This window comes from Tachysurus vachellii, chromosome 13, assembly GCF_030014155.1.
Source record: "Tachysurus vachellii isolate PV-2020 chromosome 13, HZAU_Pvac_v1, whole genome shotgun sequence".
In the NCBI taxonomy this organism is placed as follows: domain Eukaryota; kingdom Metazoa; phylum Chordata; class Actinopteri; order Siluriformes; family Bagridae; genus Tachysurus; species Tachysurus vachellii.
Window position 1 is genome coordinate 8977781 of NC_083472.1, and position 18402 is coordinate 8996182.

General features: G+C 36.6%; 1 protein-coding gene across 1 annotated transcript in view; it reads right to left on the bottom strand.

The window, feature by feature from the left end:
- Positions 1-11501: 11501 nt before the first annotated feature.
- pcdh11 (protocadherin 11) overlaps positions 11502-18402 on the bottom strand; it is a 199480-nt gene continuing 192579 nt past the window's right edge. The window contains exon 6 of the mRNA XM_060885674.1: positions 11502-12190. Coding sequence (XP_060741657.1) covers positions 11790-12190 — 401 coding nt within the window. The 3' untranslated portion in view covers positions 11502-11789. The remainder of the gene's footprint in view (positions 12191-18402) is intronic.

Here is an 18402-nt window from a genome sequence, read left to right on the forward strand (position 1 = left end):
GATTGTCAAAAAAATTAACGATTGAAAATGAAGGTCTCGAAACGTGGCTTTGCAACATTAAACCCCTTTCTCTGTCTCTGAGGATTTCTTTGACATTTCAAAGGCTTTTTTTCCACCAACTACAACTCACTTGAACAACACATCAGAAAGCATCAGAACTGAATGCATTTGGGATCTGCTATTTTTGGCCTTTGAGGAATTGCTGCCCCTCCATACTGATCCAAATAGTCATTTCATGGACTGACTGTGCCTACGGCATTGAGCACAACTTTAGTAATCAGAAGTTCTGGACGCTATTTGTAACCTTTTCTTTTCAGGGGTGGGGTTGGAGGTAATGGATGCTATCACGTCATGGGTTCCTTTTAAACTTCATCTGATTCAGATTTCACGTCACTAATTAAAATGATTCTTATTATGGAAATCCCGCAGTTGAAATCTAGATGAGAGTCAATATTTTTATCTATTTAAGCTTAAACCAAACCCTTGTGTAATGTTTGGGTTAATGAATTTCACCATTAATTACTCATATTTAGAATAAACAGTGCATTTTTAAAGAAATGCAAGAGTCATGTTGAAGAAAAATATTTTTAGCTTTAGAACAATTTTACATGGTTAATCAGAAAAAAAGCACAAATTCAGCAAACATTATTCTTATTACAACCATTTGGTTGTATAACTATATATTTGAATAGTTTTATGAAAGGACCCGTAGTTTATACACAGATGTGTCCATTTTTCAGACCAGATTTCAGAACTCTGAGAAACTCCGAGTTAAGATATATCCGTGTAAGGTGCCATGTACATGAGCTATTGAGAATAATAATTTGTGTGATTAATGTCACAGGTAATGACTTTCTCGTTTCTCTGAATTAGCTCCTATTGTCCAAAGAATATCATGCAATTAATACTAATTTTAGAACGAACAATTGAAAATTAATTTTCAATTCATTATAATTAAGGTGCTTTTACATTATAATTGTGCTGATATTCACTTTAATACCTTATGGTCAGAAGTATGTGAACACATGACCAACATACCCATAACTATGGGCACAGGGTTGGCCACTTTTCTCTTATTAAAACCTCCACTCATCTGGAAAAGGTTTCCTCTACAAGTAAATGGGACATGACAAAGATATCCTGTACAATTGTATGCTACTAACTTTGTGGTAGAAGCACAGGGAAGCCCTACATATGGGAACAAAATATCTGTCGTCTGCTGGTCTGATGAACCTTGATGCAAAGTGTAGGATTTGAATTTGGTGGCCATAAATTCAAAGACCCAACACGTCAACAGTGACAACAGTGGCATAATATATACACTCACTGCTCATTATAAAAAGAACACCTGTAAATTTGCCTTATTCTTGCAGTTATGAAATCAATCAATCAATCAATCAATCAATCAATCAAGTAACAATGAATGAACTAGTAATGTAATGAATGAAATCATGTATAAAATCATGTAGATACCGTTGATGTACACTAAACTAAGATCAGAATGTTGAATAAAATGTGATCTTTGCCTGTGAGTTCAAAAACTGCTGATCTGTAAAATTCACACACAGTCTCAGGTGTTTACAAAAAACCATTAAAACACCCAGTAAGCAGCAGTTCTTTACTGGAAACACCTTTTTGATGAGGATGTTCAGACTGAGCTGGTATGGAATATGGTAACTCAAATAACTACCACCATGGTGAGCTGAAAATCATGCAGAACCTTGAGACAGATGGGCTACAACAGCAACAGAAGACGACACTGAGTTTCACTCTGACAGCCAAGAACAGGAATCTGAGACTTCGGTTAGTAGTGGTTCACTGAAACTGAACAGATAAGGGTTGGAAACAGTGATTTAGAATTTTTTTGGGAATGTTTACTGAACAGCTAAATGAAAAACTCAATGCACACACAACTGCTACTAATAGAAAGAACGCTGAATTCAGACTCCAGTGTCAAAGTACAAGGCTCAGGATGAAACTGTCACATGACTTCTAGAACATTCTCAGCAATTTATGGTGCATTTGTGTAGAAAGGCTGGTAAAGGACTCTGGAAAGGTGGAATGAGGGCAAACTGATTTGATTTGAGTGATGGTCTGACAGAAAGAAAAGATTTTTATTCCATAATTGCTCATGAGTCATTTTCTTTATTTTATTGTTTGGGGAAGAGGGCAAATCTTTGTTGCCATTGACTTCTGTCCATACCTTTCCCTGGTCTAAGATGATGAATGTTTTCAAGGCTGATGCTATTTTCTCAGCAGAATACAATGAGCCTGTCTTTCAGAGGAAGCATAGCATACTGTCATGGCAACAAGCCACGGGCTTGAGCGGCAAGTTATGTGCTCCGCAAAGGTTAGTCAAGAGGTTCATCCACCTCTAGGGCCATGGAGACAGCGCCGCAATATTATAGCTGCCTGCTTTCTCTTCCTCCTCCTCTTGTTTTTTTTTTTTTTCAACTTTCTGCTAAATAAGTGATATAAGGTTGAGCATGACAAAAGTAAGTCTTCTAGAGGTTAGAGAGGGTATTGTGGCTGTCCTACCCTGTATGAAAAAAAGTGTAAGGAGGACATAATGAGATTATGTGCTTAAGACCGGCATGCATTCGACCGACATGTTGGAAGTTGAAGAATACACACATTCATTAACGTAAATACACAGTGTCCTTGGAAAAAAAAATAAATAAATTGAGTGCATCCTGGACATTTACATACAAGAAGTACAGCAGCCTGCTATGCTTTCTTTATCTTATACAATACGTTCTGCTGGAACTGATTAGAAATTCTGATAATGAATAATGGTCTAAATGGATAAAATATAAACTTTTAATAAATAATGGCAGAAAGGTTTAGAGGGAATTTGGTTGGACCTGAAGGTAAAATAAATGAATGTAATGAATTAACTAATTAATAAATAAAGTCAAATATGGTACATTAGTTCCATGTAATGGAATTGAGTAACATTTTCACAATTAGTTCCAACATGATTTGATCACATATTTTCAAAGTTCTGAATAAAACCCCAACTAAACAGAGAAACAAACAGCACTACATGGTTTGTTGCCTAAATGTAATACTATGGTTATAATTCTCATCTGTACCAACATCCTTGTGAGATTTCACAATGCAATTGGTTTATGTTAATACTACATCAATGAATCATGTTCACTCAAGAGAATTCAATCTAGTGATTAATAAACTTATTTAAATGTATTAAATTAAACTAAGTATAAGAAATTAAATCATGTTTTGTTAAGAAAACTTTATTTAAACATTTTTACATTAATAATTTTATTGAAACTTTTTTCAATCAAACCATGAAATTGTTGTGCTGCTCAATACATATACAGCATTCTCAGTAACTGCCTGGTTTAAATTAGGCTACTAGTTTGTTTATATTTGGGGAACCAGCTTTGGGGAACCAAGTTTGTTAAAAAAAAAACATTATAGGCAGGTACATCAAAAATAAGTTGGATTAAAATGAATAGACCTGCACTTGTCTCTTGTTGAGAAGAATAACTGCAAACTTGAGGGATGTAGCTAAGCTTGAGGATCATGTATAAATGAGTGAATTTTTCATCTCCCACTAGCTCAAGCAAACCTTGAAATGAAGTCAAAGCTACAACAAAATGTTAACCCCAGCACAAGACCCAAACCCAAAGCACTGAGTTTTCAGTTCTTAGTGGTAGGGATTACTGTATATAATAATAAAACAAACAAACAAAAAAACCACTGAATAGTCATTCATTCATTCATTTTCTACCGCTTAACCGAACTACCTCGGGTCACAGGGAGCCTGTGCCTATCTCAGACGTCATCGGGCATCAAGGCAGGATACACCCTGGACGGAGTGCCAACCCATTGCAGGGCACACACACACTCTCATTCACTCACGCAATCACACACTACAAACAATTTTCCAGAGGTGCCAATCAACCTACCATGCATGTCTTTGGACCAGGGGAGGAAACCGGAGTACCCGGAGGAAACCCCCAAGGCACGAGGAGAACATGCAAACTCCACACACACAAGGCGGAGGCGGGAATCGAACCCCCAACCCTGGAGGTGTGAGGCGAACGTGCTAACCACAAGGCCACCATGCCCCCCCACTGGATAGTCAATTAACATTATCTGTTAAGTATGAATAATAAATTAGTATTTGTTTACTTCCCATGTGTATATACTTGTTGGAAGGACAAAATGGTGTCTATGCAGTTTTCTGGTGTCTATGCAGTTTTTATAGAGTAAAACTTGCATGTTGCTGTTTGTTTCACTTTCAATCATAAGTAGTTTCTTTGCAGATATAGGACAGTGAATTGTGCTGAACCAGCGAGACTGTTCTAGGTTTACCCATGACACGGAACATGTTATAAACAGCACCTCAATAGAAGAGTCAGCATCTGCTGGGTTACAAATGTATGTTTGATAGTACAAAGCTCCCATTTCCCCCCCTACTCCATTCCGCCTCCAATTAGCGGAAATGTAAGGATCATTATCCCGTAGCTTGATTTGCATTATTTAAATCAGCCATTGCAGTTGTCAGTCATTAATCAGTGCTCACTGAAGGCTGTCGGAGAGCTGACAAGACTGCCAGCTCATTATGGACTGATTTGGCGTCTCATCATCCAGATCACACACTTCTTTGACCTGGGCCAAAGGTTTAACAATCTGAATGGTCGGTCAAGCCTTTTTTTTGCCAATCCGTTTTGTTTTGTGAGAAAGATTGTTTGTTTCTACCAATCCAACTCTTGCTGTCTCCTTTCTTTTCCAATCTACACAGACAGATATGTATGACTGGAAAACTAAACAATGATGTCTGTATTTTTTGCCTTTGTCTTGAGATCTATGACCAAAAGTGTCAGATTATAGGCTCACAAATGTATGTGCCCCTAGCAATTTTTGTATGTTAACTGGGTTTCAAAATAACACCTCCATGTCCATTATCACAGTGCATAATTGCAATTGATTATCCCCCTCTCATAAAACTCTCTCCAGACTTTCATTGCTCTCTGTTTGGGGTTTCATGCAGCGAGGAGAATTACTGTGTGTGGGTGTTTCAGCTTATACTTTGTGTGTCATTACGCGAGCAATCATAGCTTAATTTGTAACAGCATGATTGACTGGACAGTAATTTGTGATAATTAAGCTCTGATGTGATTGTGGTGGAGTTATAGATTCTAGATATTTCACATGTTTAGAAGAACACAATAATGAACACATGAATCATGTGCATCTTGTGTCACATGTTCTAACCTCCCGTACGACCATGGCAAATTATGACGAATGTTTTCTAGGTGTAGATGTCTGTATTTTTTTTTCCGCCACTCTTGTTCCATTGGAAAATGAATTGGCCTATGGCTAGACTGGCAAAATTGAATATGGTGTGTGAAGTAAGGGGAAGTGGACAGCATAACACTATTACAGTATCAGGGCATGAGCCAATGTGGGTGGATTGAAGCTAATAATTAAATTAGCCCGAACTGCTTTAAGCACATTTTAAAACTGCTGTCAGCAAAGAAAGAAGAGAAAACCCAATTAGACTGATGTATTTACAAAGTAAGGCTAAGACGAATATTGAATTTTTGGCACCATGATCGTTTGTGTGCCCAAATGCCAAGGCAGAGAAGAACAAGGTGTGCATTATTTTTTTTTTTTGAGCCACAAGTGGCTACACCATGGAGCTATATGTGGTTATAAATAAACAGAAATGTTTACATCTACTTATCCCTAGGAATCCCAGATGCCTAATCTACATCAAATATGTATTATTATAATCTGAATTGCAAGATTAAAAGAAAATAATATTTTCGCCAGCTTTTAAGATTCATGCAAACTACTGTAGGTTTAGAGACTACAGTATATGCTACTTGTATATTGGTTACACATTAAAATCAGGGTGCAAAAAACAAGTTCAGTCAGTCCTTATATTTTGAATAACAACATCAACATAGTCCTACTCATGTTCCATATTTCATTACTTAGCTGTTTAAAGTAGAATCTTGAAATTCATTGTTGGATTGATCAGAGCATATAAAGTTCCCCTGGATATAGAATGAATGTCTCAGAAGCAATTTCCTCAATTATGAATTATTCACCAGATATTATTCCAAAGGTCATCTTATAGTAATTAGTATCTTGCTATTGACCAAACAGCCTCAAGGTACCTGATGGCCAGTTTAATTACAATTTTAAATGAGAATGCTGTGTGATGCTCTCTATATGTTGAACTGTTGCCTATCACTGATTGTATTTTCAGGCACCACTAAAGAACCATATTTGCAAAGTTAACAACTGTGCTTGTGGCCCACCAGGGGTGGAAACTAAAAAAAAGGATGCTCTGTGCTTGCAAATGAAGACTTTGATCAATTGGTTATTCAGAACAGGCTGGCATGACGTTCAGATATTCATATTGGCTTGCCTGATATCCTTGGTGAGATATCCAATATTTTATTTCCATAGGTTTGAAAGATTAAATAGTCTGAATTGTGATTCAAATATTTAAGTTATCATCAAAATAAACCTCCATGGATGCATTCCTACCATCTGAATCTATATTTTATACTGTGATACAGTATATAATAAATATTTGATAAAATGCACAAGCAGATATGAAAGTAAGATCAGAAAAGTGTCAGAAACGTAACTCTCTGATGTTTAGGCCAGTCATTGTGAGCACTGAGGAAAAAGCAATATGAAGACAGTATCTAGAAACGCCAGATGAGCTCTTCAAACACCAGCAGACGTGATGTCTCTGTGTACAAATCGTCGTTCAGTTGGTTTAGCTTTTCTTCTCAGATCACTGTCTACAGAGAGTGCTCCAGTGTTCAACTGACAAACCTTTAGAGTGTTCACTGCTTCCTGGAAACAGCGGCGAGGGCCATTCTGAGCCATTCTGATCCCTTTGCAGAAATGAGCTTATGAAAGTAGGTTGATTAACTCTACATCCGGTATAGTCACGTTTCGTTCGTCCAGTTTTTTTCCTTCATGCATATTAACTTACTGGCAATCAGTGTCTGTTAAATCACATATCCTTAATCCTTATCATGTGTACAGTATGTGGTAATGCAAGAAAATGTGTTGATATCTTCTGCTTCACTTTTAACTGTTTGAAGGATATTGGATATTATGTACTCCATTTCAGGCTCTTATAATCAGTTAAAAATGGAACAGGGTGAAGTTTAGGCTACTGAGCATGGGTCTGTGGCTGTGAGACTCATACATCAGCTTGTAGTTACATATTCATATATGCATCGGCAGCCGTGCAGTATTCGAACTTTCATAAAGTGACTTTACAAGCAGCAGAGGAGATATAATTGTCAGCATCTTACTCACATTAGACTGAGGTGTTTACTTGGGTTATGTGTATTTATTGGCTTTTCAATGTCCCCTTTTTTGTCTCAGTTGATATCCAGGGCTCTGTGACAAGGAAGGCATTATGGCGGTGATATAAATATTTACAGACCATTTTGGAACATGCCCAGGTGACTTTTTGTTCTTTCTGCCAACTTTCCTGAGGTGAATTATAGGGATCCACCCCTTCATACTCAGGAAAGCATATGATTATCATGAAATTGGAAACTGCAAATGAATATCACAAAATTCTTTTTGCACTGAACTCAGAGTTTACGATGACCCATTAGTTCCTCAGGAGCTCTCGGTTGCACTATTATAAACTGTTGTAGAAATTACATTTTTTACATTTACATTATTTACTGTGGAGTGTCACCCAAATGAGGATGAGATTCCCTTCTGAGCCTGATTCCTCTCAAGGTTTCTTTCTTTTATCATCTCAGGTGGTTTTTCCTTGCCATCGTCGCCCCCGGCTTGCTCATTAGGGATAGGGATAGATATATATTATTTAAATTTTAAGTTAATCTTTTTTAACTTCATTTTAAACTTTAATTGTATATATTCTTTTATTTATTTTTCTTCTTATTTCTTCTTCTTCGTCGTTGTCTTCTTCTTCTTCTTCTTCTTCTTCTTCTTCTTCTTCTTCTTCTTCCTATTATTATTATTATTATTATTATTATTATTATTATTATTATTATTATTATATATTTATTTCTTTTTCTCTCTCTTCTGTTTCCATACTTCTGTAAAGCTGCTTTGAGACAATGGGAAATTGTTAAAAGCGCTATACAAATAAATAAAATTAAATTGAATTTACTTATACTATACTGAGGAGTTTCTGTAGGTGATCATTTGCATGCTCAGATTCATTTCTTTACCAAGCAATATTTACTTGCTTTCCATTTCTTCACCAAGTTATCAACTCACAAATGCATTTGTTCAAAAATAAATAAATAATAATAAAAAATGTTGCTTTGGTAAAGCCATTGTTTTTTTGTTTTTTTTTAGATTTTGCTGTTGTGTTTTTAGTGTTTTGAATATCGACGGTATGTTGGTTATGTTGGTTTTGCTATTGCATTTTTAAAGAACAAAGAAGAAATGAGCACTCAAAAAAGCTCTAAAGATACACAATATTTAATGATTCAAGTAAAATTCCAAGACAAGAAAAATCATTACACCAAATGTATATGAATGTATTTTTTTCATAGATTCTAAAGGGATATTTTACAGGGGCAAGACAATACACAGTATATTTTTTATTGTTTAATAGTGTACTGCTGGCACATATCAAAGCTGTCATCTTTCAAAGCAAGTGTGAAACACAACAAATGATTAAGTTACAAGCAGATATATTATAGCAATAGGTTCATATTGTTTTCCTGCTTTATACAAGATGCATGGTGTGTACATTATTCTGACCATCTCTGTGCCAGTATACATACATGCACACACACTAAGACACCCGCGCACACATACACTGATATATGCATAATGACGTCCTACATTATGATGAAGATTGTCTCAATGTTATAAATGTATAAATTCTGCTTTTTGTGTATTTTATCAATAAGTTCAAGACACACCAACCACACTTACCTCTGCCAGTGTTTTGTCAGATCATTTCATCTGAGGTTACTTCTAAATATATGTACATATTTTTCCCCTTCATGGCCTTTTCCATTTTTGTCTTTTTTTGCCACATGATGATGAAAGTTGGTTTGATTTCTGCGTAAATTATATGCACCAGTGTATTGAAATGTTGATATTAAATAGAGCTTGCATTATTTGTGTTTATTACCGCCATGACAATTTCAGATCTACAGTCTAACACAATCCAGGAATGGTCACGATGCACATCATCACCATCAGACATGAGCCAGGGGTCAAAGGTGAGAGATAGCGAGATAGGAATTTCCCCACGCAATAGTCTTAAAAATAAATGCTTTTGTTTTAAAGTTGCTGATGTTGCTTTCACAATGCACTGAATAGTTAAATATAAAACATATAAAAAGTGTTAAAAGGGAGAATTGTCATGAACATAGTGTACATTTATGCATTTTCCTATTAGAGATTTTACAGATATTTTTCACTTGCGAGACCTTTGGCACCAAATGTAACTCTACTAAACTAGTTACACACTATATATACGGATATTTATTAAAGGTATTATTACGAAGTTTGCTTTATGAAGAGCTTGTTTTCTTTAGATAGGCGTGAACTCACACTTCATGGCATTGGGGAGAATTTTGTTTTCTGCTTAAAAGTTGTTAAACTTTTGTGGATGCATGCAGTTTGAAAACAATATTCAAATTTGAATGTTAGTATTTTTCCCCCAGACTGACTTGGGAAATTGGCAAATTATATATGTAAATTATATAATATAAATGTTTTTTTTTTTTATATAATTATATATATAAATGTACTAATTGTAATTGGCAATTCATTACCAACAACTTAATGTATGTGTTTGTAGAATTTGTAGACTCCCATAAGTAATCATCATTAGCATTTTTAACCTCCCAGTTTACTGATCTATCCCTTCGACAAGTAGAGCTTCATCCAACAGGCATTAAAATCCCTATTCAAATGATTCTATCTTAGTAAGCAGAAAATAAAGTGTTCTACTGTACGGCCAGTCTATGGCAGTATCCCTTGACGCAGTACCATCCTATAGTTCTTCTCATTGATTAACAGCTTTAAAGGGATTTTTTTGCTGTAGTCCGGGGAGTTGCTGCCAATGCAACTGTGCATTCTCTCAGATCAATGAGCAATACCGCAGACCCAGTCTCATCATACCACTCTCCTGGCATACACTCTTTCACTGCTATTCCACCTAATTTATAAGAAAGTAATTTTTTGGATCACTAACTCAAATGCTTGGGCTTCATCAGTATGTACTAAGCAGAATTGCTGAATTAAAGAAAGCATGCTTGCTGGAGCTGGCTCATTTGGGGTCTGGCTAATTCCAAATTAATATAAAAAATAAAAGAGTGCATGGGACTTTGTTTAATTCAAGGAAACAAAAAGAGGAAGAAAAAAAAGAAAACGTGCGACTAATTAACTACACTGTGATGTTCATAATTACAGTTTAGTATTGAACTTGTTATTGTTTGGTGGCTTTATGATTGACACTGTCTGCTGTAAGACTTTAGGTCTGCATGATAAACACAGCTTTATTTTACCAGTTACAGCTCATCACTAGCTATGGAAAGCTATAATGCTGAAAAAGAGGGGAAAAAATGCTTCTGTTTAGCAGTCAAAAAGCATACAGGTCACAAATAAGTTTGAGGTCCTTGTCTGAAGCGAAAACCAAAGAACAATCCACATCAGGAACTTAGGGACCTAGTGTTATGATTTTTTTGTCAATTTTAAAAAAGTAGTGTGCCACAAAGGTAACACACAGACACACATGCAAAGAAAAAGTAAGCCAATTATACTATTACAGAGCAGTCTTCCACAGCTATGGCTGATACGGTGATTACAGATCAAAGTAATTATACTATCAAGAGATTCTCATAATTGGTTCCATAGCACTTGTTATGGTGCATAAATTGTATATTTCAAGAGCAAAACTTGATGTAGGAGAGAAGGAAAACAAAGAAAGGCTCTTTAACAAATCTGTCTGTGCCTTCCCAAGCTTGGTTAATAAGAAAATGAGTAGGTTCCTAATAATGGGAGAAAAAAGGGTGTCAGATGCATGGAAACTACAGACATCAGAGGAAGCCTCACTTTTCAGTTCATGAAGAAAAATAGAAGCTGATTTCATGAGGAGAAAAAAGTGCTTGTAAAAACTTTCGACATGTTATGAGAGCGCAAGAAAAATAACATGTTGGTTGTTTGGAAAAAGTCTCTGCAGCACTTAGATGAGGAGAAAATCTTGCTAGAAACAATTCACACTATATACTCACTGTATCTCACTGAAGCTAACGTTGCAGTCACTCGCGCAAAAAAACACCTCACTAACTTCATTCAACAGCATATGTGTATTTCATAATTACATCATTACTTCATAAAAGGCTCAAAAACATTGACATCATCTCTGAAGCTTGTTTCGTTAGCTGCTACCTACCTAAAGAGACACAGCTTTTTTTTTTTTTTTTTTTTTTTTAATTTATTTATTTATTTATTTATATATTTTTAAAGTTTTTTTTTTGTTTTGTTTTGTTTTTAACTCTGTTTTTTCATTTGAGATGCTACTTTGGTTTAGATCTACTTGTAGATTATGTAGTCTGGTGTTTCGAGAGTATCATGACTGTCTGTTCACTTAATTAATTTCTATCCTGACAAAGATACAGAAAAAGAAATCCTTTTATAAGCATTGCAAATACAGACAGATGATAAACTTTGTTAAGATTTTCTTTCGTAGTTGTCAACTAACTTATGATTTTCTCATCTCACTTTTTTTTTTGGGCGCTGTACCTAACTGGAAATGCTTGATTCTTGCTTTACAGCTGATGCTCGTGTAAGAATGAGGACTTGGTGCCAGCACCCGAGTTCTGCGGGCTCGATGTGGCAGAGAAGCTGGCCAGAGGGATAACCTTCACAGCGTCCTCTTTCTTGCTACAGTGTCTGTCCAGTGTGCTGTAGAACTGGGGCCGATTGCTCCCTTTGTCCAGATCATCTCTGGGCACAGATCTGCCGAGGGTGTGACGCCCGTCTGGCATGGCGCCACTGCGTGCCCAGCTCTGCTGAAGGCTGAATGAGGGCAACGTGGCAGCAGCAGTCGTCTGGAACTGGGTCATCGCTGGGGGCATCCAGCAGCTGTCAGAATGGCCGAGGATCAGACATTCCTGGGTGCAGGTCTCCGAGGCTTCAGCCATGGCCTTCTGCAGGTTCACTTCAATAGCTGTTGAAGAAAAGGAACATCATGAAAACTTTCAGGGTTCTCAGGGATATTAGAGAAGGAAGCGTGAACTTAAAAGAAAGCCTTTTAGCTGTAGCAAACTAAAGTGCAGCAGTTATAAATGTTTAATTCATCTCATAACAAGCACAGGAAAATCAGTATGTTTAATTTGCACCATATTCCCATGGTTTTCAATGTTTACCTGCAATATGCACTGAATTCCCTGTAGGTTAATTAAAGTGCTAAAAAAAAGAAAGTCTCATTTGTGTGTGAGAGGGGCTCTGCCACATTCAATAATTAATGAACAGCTCACAAAAGCAGTGTTTATTTTAATAACCGTCTTTGTGGAACACTTCATATCTTCAGATCTTCTCAACATTTGATGAATCTGGTCAAGTTAAATCTGACAGAGATCTCTGAAAATACACCTACAGGCTGACTTTGCCTACTTGTTAGCATATTTGACAATATGTTAGGAACAATAAGTCTAGCTTTGAGGAACCGTATTTGATTTCAACAAAAGAAGTGAACTGGAAGGTTCTGCAACATCCTACCTCATTAAGCCTGTTCTGACATCGTACATCTGATGGATCTAGAAAACATGCCTTAGTCTCAACTCTGAAGCCTGTCAGCTCAGATAATTAGAATGTAAAACAGTATTTCCAGAGGCTATGGTCTTATTATTCTTTACCTTCACTTTGAGCTGTCATGTAGAAATAATTGATCATATTTGCATGAGTAAGTACACTATCAATAATTAAGCAGGACACTATCTCGGATTTCCCCGCATTCTCTGTTTTACATGCTCTGCTGAGTTTTATTTGCTAACCACCATCCAGCTGACTTAAAGATTTAATCAGGTTTATGACCATCCAGGAAGGAAGAAAATGACATTATGATACACTAAATCCACAAGCATTCAGGTTTATTGTCAGTCAGAATAATCCTCCTATGATCTATACAAAAACTGCATTTCTATTGGCAGCGGCTTTAGAATGTACAGATGGGAATGAGCGAAAACGAGCGAGAAGACACACACACACAACACAGAGAAAGAGAGGTGAGAAGAATGAGAGAGAGAGAGAGAGAGAGAGAGCGAGAGAGAGAGAGAGAGAGCGAGAGAGAGAGAGAACGGGAGATACAGACATGTGGCTGGATCCCTCTGGTCCTGCACTGTTCCAGCCTGCCTCAGAGAATCGGTGCATAAATCAGCCGAGCGGTAAATGTGTCACCTTTCAGAGGGTCACTAACTTCATTAAGGAAAAATGATGCTGCTCACTCACTCTCTGCGCAAGCAGAATAAACGGGGGGCCAGAGCGCTTGCACAGCCTTCACTGTAAATCACCTCCAAGCTGCTTTGGAAATTGGAGGTGTCTTTCCAAGCCATTGTTCTTCACAGGAGCAAACACTTCATGCCACAATGGACACATTCATCCATGCTGGCAAACATACACTCTTGCAGTGTGCTCACCTGTGCTCCTAACTTCGGCTTTTGTGCAGAGACAGCAGAGATCAGCCCAAAGTGAACAACCTCATGTGTAATTATCTGATGCATGAAAGGTGATTTCGGTGCCTCTGTGCTTTCTACAGAAGCACAGCGCGAGCTGTCAGTGACGCTGTGTCAACAGCCAAACGTGCTACTATATATATGTGTACATTTTTTCACATTAAATAGCTCCAAATATGTAGTCAGTATCAGTTTCCATCTCCACAGGGACTGTTATTGCTTGACTGATGTGGGTGACAGTGTTGAATGCTTTCGTCAGCCAGAGGCAAGCAGCTCACTCTGATGCTGTTTAAGTGTCTTTTGCATAAAGAAGGAACTGCCACTCTCCTGCCGAGATTTTCTTTCCTCATATCACATGCACAGTCCAACCCCATGCATTTGAAAGTTATCCCTAAATTTCCTATATTTTTCTCTGCAAACCAAAGACCTCCTGCTGATTTGAAAACTGGAATTTTGTGTTAGATATGTGTACTCTTTAGTACAGTCCGTGAGGCATCATACACTCGGAGATGTTAAAAAAAAACATGTTCAAATGGATCTTGGCTTCTCAGCTACATTACGTGGATCGGAGTCGTACGGCTTGAAAAAGTTTTGTAAAATGACTGGTTGCTATTGATTTAGGCCTTGGCCGATTCAGACTGGTAATTACAGTGGTACAAATGCTCGGAGATGTTTTTCATCTCCTTTTCTCTGCAAATGCTTTTCAGTTCCTTCACTCTTAATCAAATGGTCTTGCCTTTTGACTCAGCTGGTGAGTTTGCTTTTATATGGTTTACAGCCTATGTGGAGAGAGAAAAAAGGCAAGATGCTGTCCTCATTTGATTTTTGTGTCAACAAATGCAATGCACAAAGATACAACCTGAAGGTTTTTAATCAGATACAAAATATTATCACATCTTGCAGAAAACTGGAGATGCAAGTTGAAAGCTGAAAGAAAATGAACCCAATGGAAACAGATTAAAAAAAAAAAAAAATCCAGAAGCATTTGTGCATCATTCATGTCTGAGAAAATGACAATAAACACAGATGACACTCAGCAATGGGACTGCTCAGAAAAACAGCACGACCTGATGGGATTTACATGGATAGACGAGGGATGATTACTCATCTCATTACGGTAGCATGTGCATACCTATTACTACCAATTAGAAGGCTAATTGCATAAATATAGAACATTATTTTCCATCCTTCTAAACAGTCTCTGGTGGGACAGAAAGCTTGTGCACCATAACTGAGATAACACTGTTGTAAATTCAGGTCTAACATGGTAATAATGCATATGCATTTATATTGATTTATCTAACATGTCCTGTATATATATATATATATATATATATATATATATATATATATATATATATATATATATATATATATATATATATATATATGTATACACACAATATCAATATTATAGATTTAAAAAGCATTTTAATCATAGATTTTTCCAACATGTTGTGTGAACACATACAGTAGCCAAATTAGAGCGTTTTCCAATCCAATCCAATATAACTTGACTTATTCAAGCTTTTTAATAGGTTGTTGCATGAATGACATTTTCAAGGACACCACTTTTCATATGTAAATGAAGCATAAATGACTCTTCATAAAATTTATGAAGCTAAAAAGATGTCAGCGGTCTGTGTCACACTCTGCTACATTTCCCTAACTAGAAGTACTGAACAGTTTGAATTTCACAAAACTGACAAAATTGGCCAATTCAACGATAGTTTCATATGTTGTAGTATTTAAATAGTGCTTATGTTTTTTAGATGCAGCCATCAGCCATAACATTAAAACCACCTGCCAAATATTGTGTAGATCTCCCATGTGCTGCCCAAACACCTCTGACCCATCAAGGCATGGACTTCGCAAGACCTCTGAAGGTGTGCTGTGATATCTAAGATGTTAGCAGCAAGGCCTGTATGTTGCAAGGTTTGACCTCCATGGATTGGGTTGTTTGTGCAGCAGATCCCACAGATTTGGAGCTTGGAGGTCATGTCAGCACCTTGAACTCTTCATGTTCCTCAAACCATTCCTGAGCAACATTTTCAGAGTGCAGTATCCTGATAAAAAACAGGCCACTGACTTTAGGGAATACTGTACCACTTGTATGATGGAATGTACTTGATCTACAACAATGTTTATTTAGGTGGTTTGTCAAAGAAGCATAACCATAAACGCCAGACCCCAAGGTTTTCACCAGAACATTGCCAATTGCCTTCTTCCCATAATGCATCCTGGTGTGTATCCTATGGTCGAAAGATATATCTACATAATGTAAAAGAAAATGTGATTCACCTTTTTACTTTGCTCCATGGTCCAGTCGTGATGCTCACATTCTCACTGGTGTCTTGTGACTGTCTTGTGGCTATGCAGCCTCAAACACAGCAAGCTGCAGTTCACTATGTCTTCTGACAGCTTTCTATCATAGCCAGCATTAACTTTCTCAGGAATGTGTACTATAACGGCCTCTCTGTGGGATTGGAGCAGACTGGATAGCCTTTGCTCCCCAACAGCATCAATGAGCCTTGGGTGCCCATGACCCTGTCACCAGTTCACTGGTTTCCTTTCTTGGTACACTTTTGGTAGTACTGACCACAACATACCGGGAACACCCCACAAGACCTGCTGTTTTGGAGATGACCCGACCCATTCATCTAGCCATCACAATTTGGTCTTGTCAAAATCACACAGACCCTTACACTCGCCCATTTTTCCTGCTTCCACAAATCCACTTGTTCACCTGTTGCCTAGTATATCCCCCCTTGACAAGTACCACTGTAACTCTGTAGCAGTTCAGTATCTGTGTGTCTAAATGAATTTAATGAAATATACAAAAAAGGAACATAACAAAATAATCAAAGTCTAAAAATATTACATATGGGGAATCTTGTCAGGGTTAAACACAATTTTCAACACGTTCAATAAACTGTCTATTAAAAAAGAACACGTGCTCATAAAAGATCCCACGTTGTCAGCCAAAATGAAATTTGAAAGAAATAATTGAGTTTGTAATTGCACAGACTGTCATTTTATTACAGCGCCACTCTGCCTCTACATCTGGATTGGCAAATGGGTGATCATTAATAATAATGAAGCCATTTAACCCCATGGGCCTTTTACAAGGGGAGCAATGCCATTTTTCAAATGTTGGACATGACCATAAGGTGAAAGAAGAGGCCTACTTTTCATTCTCCGAGCAGAAAAGGGCCACTTACCGCAGGACGTGTGCATTTCATCATGATTCCACTCCAGGTCCTCCACTACTCCTTCATCACTGATAATGTGTGATTTATACTTTTATTTCTGAAGAATGACTGATGTGAATTTGTACCACTTTTCTTTATTATGTTATTCATAAATTCCTGACTGTACATATGTCAAAAATTACAGCACAACATGTGGTGCAAAGCAGAATTTACGACCGAGGGCAAATAACATAACAAAACTAGAAAAAAGGTTCTATAGACATATGGGATTTGACAACATATTTCATACAGTTATGGGAAAATTTCAGCAGCCGTTTGTGGTTGACAGTTGAAAAAGTAGCAGTTGTCTTTTGGAGTGGTCTGGGGTTTTCTCAGTTATGGCTTTATGAGTAACTTTCTCTGACAAAATCAATGTTGCAGAGACTATTTTGCCAAGAGCCATCAATGGGATCTCGGTTATAACTCAGAGGATTAATGACAATTGTTATCTTTTTCTCCTCCAAAACTGTTAGAGGGCTAATAATATATTTTGACTGCAGCACTTTCATAAACTTGAGGTGGAACTGACGCTGTTATTAGCTGAATAACTAAAAATATGGTGATTTACACTTGTTACCAATGTGTAGTTTGGTGGAGTTAAATTAATACTTGAGTTTTGCAGAATGCAACACAGCTTTTCTCTATAATCAGACAGATCTCACCATCTGTTACTGTTAACTCTTATTGATGGTGAAGAAGAACAAGTCAAAAGCAGTAGGGGCCATCTATGCTTGGTTTCTGAATGAATTAATATGAGTAAATGTATTCCCAGTTTTAAATGTACAAACAGAGGACCTCGGTGAGTGTGATTCCCAGCTCCTCAGTTATTTAGCTTCATTAACACCTGTATGCAAAAAAATAAATAAATAAATAACATAACTTGTGAGCTCTCAGTTTTCAGAACATGTTGTTATATTTTCCTGATGTTGAGAAATCCAGCAGTTTGTGTACATGACAACTGTCAAGGATACTATATTTTCTTAAATGTCAGAATGATGAACATTTACAAATGAGGTTTTTTTTTTGTTGTTCATTTGAAAATGTAGATTTATACAAAAACAAAACTTGAGTTGGTGAGGACTCGACAGTCAAAACCATTGGCATTATTAATAAATAAATTAATTAATTAATAAATAAATTCTCAGATTTTCAATGTGGTCTTAGTTCTTTGGAGCCCTAGGTAGATAGATAGACAGATAGGTAGATAGATAAATACATATCTAGGGTTATTGTGTATACAATACAATATAGCTATTGTGTTATTGAATAAATAATAATAATAATAATAATAATAACAACAACAACAACAACAACAACAACAATAATAATAATAATAATAACAACAACAACAACAACAACAATAATAATAATAATAATAATAATAATAATAATAATAATAATAATAATAATAATAATAATAATAAATGAACTGTCTGTATCTGAAAGCATTCACTTTA